This window comes from Phoenix dactylifera, unplaced genomic scaffold (genome assembly GCF_009389715.1).
Source record: "Phoenix dactylifera cultivar Barhee BC4 unplaced genomic scaffold, palm_55x_up_171113_PBpolish2nd_filt_p 000350F, whole genome shotgun sequence".
In the NCBI taxonomy this organism is placed as follows: domain Eukaryota; kingdom Viridiplantae; phylum Streptophyta; class Magnoliopsida; order Arecales; family Arecaceae; genus Phoenix; species Phoenix dactylifera.
This window is the reverse complement of record NW_024067808.1, coordinates 384,662-392,872: the sequence shown is the minus strand read 5'-3', so window position 1 is coordinate 392,872 and position 8,211 is coordinate 384,662. Positions and strand designations below refer to the sequence as shown.

General features: G+C 37.8%; 1 protein-coding gene across 1 annotated transcript; it reads left to right on the top strand.

Moving 5' to 3' along the window:
- The first annotated feature begins 1,637 nt into the window (after window positions 1-1,637).
- On the top strand, window positions 1,638-7,322 carry LOC103696353 (thymidine kinase-like). The gene is made up of 4 exons (XM_008777951.4): window positions 1,638-2,160; window positions 2,552-2,696; window positions 6,424-6,545; window positions 6,896-7,322. Exons 1-4 carry the CDS (start codon window positions 1,823-1,825, stop codon window positions 7,152-7,154), a joined length of 864 nt encoding a protein of 287 aa, XP_008776173.1. The 5' UTR covers window positions 1,638-1,822; the 3' UTR covers window positions 7,155-7,322.
- Window positions 7,323-8,211: the final 889 nt, after the last annotated feature.

Genomic DNA, 8,211 nt, shown 5'->3' with positions numbered 1-8,211 from the left:
GCAAGTATCCACCGAAATTAACCTTGAGGAAACTCGGGGGTAGAGGCTCCTAAATGAAAAACACTGGATGAGACTCTACAAGAGTAGAAGTAGAGCCCCAGGTGCCTCGAGTTATCAAAGGCCTCTCCAATGGACCAGTATAGATGACCTTAGCTGCATGAGCCTAAGCCTGCTCTATAATGAACCTGGGTGAAGGGTTGCTCTTTCCAAAGATCCAAACATTTCTAACCAACTCGATATCGTAAACCGTATAAACCACCCGGACGACCTCTTGTAGGAAGGGCAATGACCCACCGCCTAAGCACATGCAGAAAGGGCCCATGTAGCACCAAGTCTTTTCTCCGTTCAATCTTTATTCTTAAGGCTCGTTTGGTTCATGGGAAGCATTTTTCCTTCTAGGAATATGATTCCTGGAAAGTAGATTCCTAGTAACAGGTTGCCTAGAAAAGTACTTTTGGCATGTTTGGTTGATAATGGAAAAGTGATAGATTTCCAAAGTACTTATGTTTGGTTGACCATCCACTTTTCTGGGAAAGTTATGTGTAATTTCTATTATACCCATAATAAAAATTAGGTCTTTAATGTCACTTTAATGCTAAAGGATTTTTTATGAAAAAATAAAAATGAAGTGATTCCGGCTCATTGGAAAGTAACTTGTCCATATTTCTCATGGGAAAGACTTTCCCATGAAGGGCTCGTTTGGTTCGCAGGAAAAGAAAGGGGAAAATTGTGGTCAACGGGAAAGTAATGAGATGCTTCTTGTTTGGTTGGACTTTTCAAAGGAGAGAGATGCGAAAGTTGTATTCCCATTGGAATATGATTTCCACATTTCATGGGAAAGTTTTTCCCATGAGAAACATGGAAAAGTTACTTTTCCATGAGGCGAGAATCACTCTATCTTTATTTTTTCGCAAAAAGGCCTTTCAGCATTAAAGAGGCATTAAAGACCTAATTTTTATTAGGGGTATAATAGGAATTGCACATAACTTTCCTAGGAAAGTGGATGGTCAACCAAACATAAGCACTCTGAAAATTTGTCACTTTCCCATGTTTAACCAAACATGCTAAAAGTACATTCCCATGCATTCTCTTCCCAGGAATCTTCCTTCCAGAAATTATATTTCTAGGAGGAAAAATGCTTTCCGCGAACCAAATGAGCCCGAAATGTGTGAATCATATTCCTATGAAATGTGAGAATCATATTCCTATGGGAATATAGCTTTTCTATCTCTCTCATTTGAAAATTTCAACCAAACAAGAGGCATCTCATTACTTTCCTGTTGACTACACTTTTCTCCCTATTTTTTCCGCGAACCAAACCAGCCCTTAATTTTTTTTCAGAGTGAGAGGGGCTATCCTCTATTCTCTATGCTAACCCTTCCTACCACACACAAGTAGCATCGAGGCTGCAAGCAATCCAAGCAATTGCTTGCATAATCAAAGCAATCCACTGAAATTAAACCCTTGCCTCTCCCTAAAAGTGCTAAAGCGGTTGTACCATTAGAACCAAAGTTTGGCAGTCCCTCCAATCTTATTAGATCACTTAAACTTATTCCACTCTAGAAAAAATATAGTTGACTTCTATGCCAAAAAGACTTCATGTACACCTTTTAAATTTTCATTAACAAAAGAAGCATTGCGCGCAGAAAGATCACAAAACTTTACCTCACAAGAATCAACCCTTTCCTAATCGCTGGCGGCTTACTCTCCCTTCACCGAGTCTCCTTCTGGTTCCCTCCAAAACCCTAAAACCCTTCCCTCCTCCCCCAATTTCAAACCCCAAATCTCCCCAAAACCCGCCAAATACATCCCCTCTCCCAATATGCGCTCCATCTCCACCATGAGATCCCTCCTCCCCTTCCGCTCTTCATTATATTTTCCCCCATCCCACCTCCTCTGCAGGACCTCTCCACCCCCTTTTCTCCCTTTCATCCCAACCTCCCCATACCCCAAATTCTTCCTCAAATCCCAGATCGCCTACCTTCCAAAGCTCTCGTCTCCCACCCTCAGATCGTTCTGTACCAGCTCCATCGACGGCCCCGATCCATCGATGGATGCCCGGGCTTCCTCTGGTGAGATCCATGTGATCATTGGCCCGATGTTTGCTGGGAAAACCACCACTCTCCTTCGCCGAATTCGGTCAGAGATCGACAATGGAAGGTCCGAGCCTCTCTCTTGAACTGTTATCTCCCGCAAGTCGTGATTTTCTGTCATTCCCCCTTGTAAAAATCGATTCTTTGCATTCTTTGGTCATGGTATTGGTGATTTGTGGCTACTTTGTGATTTGGAGTTATGTTGTATGGCTCAGCATTGCAAGATATCCCTGATCAAAGGTTCGTGAATGTCCCATTTGTTTCCAATTCTTTTTGGCGATCAATTGGTTATGCCCTAAAGTTAATTAGGAAATCTGTTGTGTTTGGGTTGATGTATTGGATTTCTCGTTAATTTTTTATTTATGCATTTTATATGGTAATGGTTGACAGCTCTTCGCGATGAAATTTAACAGGGATGATGGAATGTGAGGTTTATTTTCTTGTCTTGCTGTGAGCAGGAGTGTCGCTGTAATAAAATCTAACAAGGATACGAGGTATGGGTTGGATTCTGTAGTGACTCATGATGGCACAAAGATGCCGTGTTTGTCTCTGCCGGAGCTTTCGATGTTCCAAGATAAATTAGGAATTGAAGCTTACAATAAGGTACAGAAAACTTAAACTGATTTACATTCTTAAAATTCTTATCGTAGTGCAGTTATGGACACCTTAGTATGTCTTTCTGTTATTTGGTTAATCAGGTTGAAAGATTCTCAAGTAGTTTGAGTTAAACGTGGCATCTATGTTGTATATTTTGCTAACCATCTCTCGTGGCTTGACGTATGGTTATTTCCTTAGAGTAGGGTTCCATTCGAAAAGTTTTGCATCATATAACAGTATTCAAACTATAGAGCCATGTGAGATACCTTGTGGAGTACCAGGCGAACACAAAAATCCATTTTGACTTTTAGAAGGGCTTAATTGTAACTAGAATTGTTTCCTCCTGTTTTACCTTGGTATTTCAAATTATTTTCAGTATGTGGTCAAGTCAGCACTTTTGCATATTGTGATCAGAGGGCTTCAGTTAACGCCCAAGTTCTGCCATTTGCATGGCCTTTCAAAATCTTTGTTCGATGGCTAGATCAGAATAGGCTTCAATCCAGTGTATAACTAAAGGTCAGATCATTTTTTAAAAATCCACAGACTAGTAAAGTATTGTTCCCCTACTCTTGATCTCATGATTGACCTCCCATCTACATCAGAAGATCTAGGAAGACAGCTTTTGGTATAAGTATTGATAAGGCAATTCTTGCAAAAATGATGTACCAACTGCAAACTTTTCTCTAGGTGCACTCAAGAAAGGACTTGGACTGATTGATCACTGCATTTCTAAAGGACTGGAAAATCAGTTTAAATCTGATGTGTAGAGCTATTACAACCTTTATTAGTCTGACAGTGTTGCTTTCTGCCCATGGAACTCGTGAATTGGATGGCCATGTTATTTGGATGGCATGACAGAGCTCATAACGTGTTTTATTTGTCACTTTTTCAAGTTTTTTTGACTATATTATAATGTTCAGTCTGCTTTGAATTCCTAGCTTATGTCTAATTTGGAGAAGTGATTTTAATTAGAAAAGTTGATTAGCACTTTATCTAGAGCCATTTTTGACTATGAGACTATGTAGTACCTTTGAAAAGCCTATCATTTATTCCTCTAAAATTTTAGCTTTTATGTTAGTATCACATAAGTAGAAACATTAGCTCCTTCACCGGAAGTTCACAAGCTGGAAGCGTTGGTCTGATTGGCAAATTGTTATCGCATTTTTTATTTTCTTTGTATGAGAATCCATCCTACCTTTTCACAAGTGGTTGCGTCAAGTATTTTCACTAACTTTTAAAAAGGTAGGAGTGGTGGATGAATGGAAAACTCTACACTTTCCTTTGGCAAGGTTGACTTTGCAGTACATTGTTTTCAGCGACCCTCCATGATCCCTTAAAGTACTTTGCATGTATTTTTGGTTAAGAGAGTGAAATAAATCCATATCATTGTTGTTGAGGTGATTTAGCGATTGTTCACTGCAAATGCTTCCTGTGTACTAAGAAAAGCAGGGCCATAAGTTTAGGATAATGGAGGGGATAGTCAAAAAGCATAGAGGAGAAAGGTCATACGGAAGGATAGAAGTGAATGTGAAAGGAGAGAGGAAAATGCTCCCTACATATACTTCACAGAAGTACACAATAAATAAAATTTTAAAGTTCTTATTGATGAGTATTATCTCTTGGGACAAGATTCACATTTATTATCAACATTGTTTTTTTCCCCACATTGACCCATTGCCATTGCTTGCTTCACCATATTCATGTGATAAACATAGAAAATGCCACTTAATGTTATCTGGTGCAACATTCTGCCTTCCCATAAACTTTGCGCACTTAGTTCAACACATTTTCGAGGTCATCATTCCCATTCTGAAAGAGAAGAACATACTTATCGACATTGATATTTGTCCATAAAGGTTCCTATATGTGTCATGAGAAGTTGGAATAGGGGTATCAAACAGATGAGCTGCGCTGTTTGTGAACTTGTGTTTGCCTTGAATTAGTCAGGACTTTGAGCTCATAAAATAAAGGAGCTGAACATCAGATGAGCGAGGGCTAGCTTGCTCGTGGTTGGCTTGTATATACATAATATTAATCCTTAAATATTTATAATTAAAATTAATTTTCTATTAATTTTCACTACTATTATAACTTTATTTGAATGAACTATGTTTATAGCAATTAGATTTGAATCTAATGACATAAATCTTAACCTATTTGCAAATAAATATTAGAGCTGTTAGATTTGCATCACCTGCTCATTTTTATGAGTGGAAACCTTATGTAGCCTAACTGCTCTCTACTCTCCCTTTCTCCTGCCACTTCTCTCTCCTCACCTAACTCATTGTCACCTCTCTCTCCTCTCTCTCTCTCTCTCTCTCCTCTCTCTCTATCTGTCTCTCTCTCTCTCTATGCAATCCAGGCACCAAAAGGGAAGATGAGGTGTGGCTTCCTCCATTTGCCATCAGGTCTGCAACCATGGCATGCCAAGAGGCTCAGATTCAAGACCTTGAGGCGTTGCTACCTCCTTGCACTCCAAAGTCTGCAACCATGTCTGCCAAATGGTTCAGATATGAGATATTCAAAATTAGAGAGGTGAGAGGTAGGAGATGGAGGATTCTTTTTTTCTTTGTTTTTTTTCCCTTTTTCTTCTGAAGCCATGGTTGCCAAGAGGTTCAGATCCAAGTTCTAATTGATCAGGGGCCATGGGATGCGAGGTTTTTCATTTTTTTCCCTTTTTCCTTGTCTGCTTTAGGGTTTCCCCTCTCCATTGCTGAAAGCTCAGGCTTGTCTCAGTGTTTCGAGCCTATTCGAGCCGAGCTTGACACAGAATGAGCCAAGCTTGAGATAGTCGCAGACAATTTTGAGCCAAGTTCGAGTTGACTCCAGCTTGCTCATGTTTGGCTCATTTGCACTCCTCAGTTTTGGTCATATACTATTATTAAATGATGCTGTACGGTAATAGTGGAAATTAAGTTGATGGATATATTTTCTACACATTATCTCATGCATTCACTAAACTCTCATCTGTATGTATTTGTATGACATTCTTTTCGCTCACTATACAGTATGGTATGATGATAACTACTGTAACAAACAACCCTCACACTTTTTCCTTCTTTTTCAGGAAAAAAACACTTGCCTGGTGGTTCCCATTTATCACTGTGTGTCTTTTTCTTTTTCTTTTTGCTTGGCAAAAGTGGGATTCGGAAGTTAGTCATCAATCACAGTAGCATACTTTTTTCACTTAATTTCTTATCCATATAACTTTTCTCTTCTATACTGCTTCCATTCTATAAATATGTGTTGTAGCTTTCATATCAAGGCAATTGGTTGATTTTTAATATTGTCATCAATTTTTCCCTTATTTGATAATGTATACATGTCATGAATAGCTCTTTGATGGTAAAAACTAAATCTGTAAATATATAAATATACATGTCAATAACCATGCTGTTGTCTGTTTGAGATAATGTCTAGCCGGTTGCAGTACAGATGCCTCTGATTATGTTTTCCTGGCCAGTTTCGTGTATGACACTTCTCATCTTCTCAAAAAGATGGGCCTTTCTTCTCTAATTTATTAATAAAAAAGAAAAGTTTACATAATCTATGATTAGCTCTAACGTATTTATTTTAAGCCAATTTTAATCCTTTCTTTTTTGTTGTAGTTCTGCAATGTAACAGCATATTGTTTGACTAGCTCGAAAGAAGCATTCTCTTGCATCATATTTGTTCACTTGATTATGATGTGATGCGTGCATGACAATCTTTTGCTAACAATGCATTTTTGCAGCTGGATGTGATAGGGATTGATGAAGCCCAGTTCTTTGAAGATCTTTATGACTTCTGCTGCAGGGCTGCTGATCACGATGGAAAGACTGTTATTGTTGCAGGCCTGGATGGTGACTACTTGAGGTAATTTCAAAAACTCAAGCAAACTGCTATTCATCAGAAGATTATGCCACAGTGAGGCATCTTTAGGTTCTCCAATATATCTCACTAGTATGTCATCAGAAGATTTTCCTAATGGTTTTGAGCTGCATTTTATTTTGCTGCAAGCTAGATATTTATGTTGGGCACTAAAACATCATTAGGTTCTTTAATATATTCACTTGTATATCATCAGAAGATTTTCCTATTGGTTTTGAACTGCATTTTATTTTCCTGCAAGCTAAAGATTTAATTGGGCATTAAATCTCAATTGGATGCACATTATTATTTTATTCGCAATCTTTTAACCCTGACCAAAGAAACAATTTTTTCAGGAGGAGATTTGGCTCAGTGCTTGATATCATTCCTCTAGCTGATTCTGTCACTAAGCTGACTGCACGATGTGAGCTCTGTGGCCAGCGTGCATTCTTTACCTTGAGAAAGACACAGGAGACAACAACTGAACTTATTGGTGGGGCTGATGTCTACATGCCAGTTTGTAGGCAGCACTATGTAAATGGACAGGTTGTTATGGAAGCCACAAGGATTGTCTTGGATCTTGAAAGGTCCACTGTGATTCAAACTATGAAGTAGCTTTTGCTCAAGTCGTGTGCTCATGTCGTCTTATTTAATTTTGACTAAAAGCTTTTCTCCTTATGTTTATACATACTGTTGTTCGAAGGAGATGTAGGCTGTATAACTGAATGTTCCATTCCTTGTGATTAAGGTGGAAATTTGATGAGCAGATATGGTTTCTTGCAATTTTCTCTTGTTGTAAATCCTGAAAGTGGTTTTTTATGGTCATGCTTTCTTTCATTTTCTTGTTAATAAACTGCTGAGCAAAATGATTTGCATGGCACTTAGTTTGCAGCTTCTGTATGAAGTACTTCAAATCTTCAATGATCCATTTATCAATAAATGTCTTTTGAATTTTGCTTTTCTTAAAGCAGTACCTCTTTGTTAATGGAATGATGGTACTTCAGGTTGGAAGTGAATGCAAACATGGGAAGTGAATTTCTGATTCTAACATATTTAAAACATCTAGCCATGGTGTGAAGTTCTGATTATTACAATAATCATAATGGTTTTCTCAAATAAATACAATAATCACAATGGTCTCTTATTTGAGTTCAAACAATTTGATCATTTTGAATAATATTTTATCCTTTAGAAGGTGTTGTTATCTTGGTCATAAGCTATTATAATATTTGCATTTGTATGTGCCCTAGGCCCTCCATAACCTATTATGATGCTAAATGCTTGTCATGTAATGAAGAATCTTTGTTGGGTTGACGACATGGATAATGACATTGTGATATTTTGTACAACCATCATTTCTCATCACCAAAACATATTATGATGCTACAACAACATTATATAGCAGTTGCAATGATTTCTTTCAATATTGTTATTGTTTCGATATCTTAATATTTAACTTTATGTTAATAAAATAACAATACTTATTTCACATTTATACTTGATAATTATATTTGTTGTTTTACTAATGTAAGAAGTTGTAGTTTTTCTTTTTGTTTTTTAGTTTGTTTCGGTGGATGGGCAAACTTTGGTGAGGTCTAGTGACCAGCCGGTGACACCCCATTTATGACCATGCAATCCAAGTTTTTGTTTAGTAAGGGCCTTTCTTTGAAAT

Excerpts from the sequence above, each read along its gene's own strand:
- LOC103696353 (XM_008777951.4), top strand. The coding sequence starts at position 1,823 with ATGCGCTCCATCTCCACCATGAGATCCCTCCTCCCCTTCCGCTCTTCA. Across the intron at positions 2,161-2,551 it reads TCAGAGATCGACAATGGAAG|GAGTGTCGCTGTAATAAAAT; the intron begins GTCCGAGCCTCT and ends TGCTGTGAGCAG. Across the intron at positions 6,546-6,895 it reads CTGGATGGTGACTACTTGAG|GAGGAGATTTGGCTCAGTGC; the intron begins GTAATTTCAAAA and ends CAATTTTTTCAG.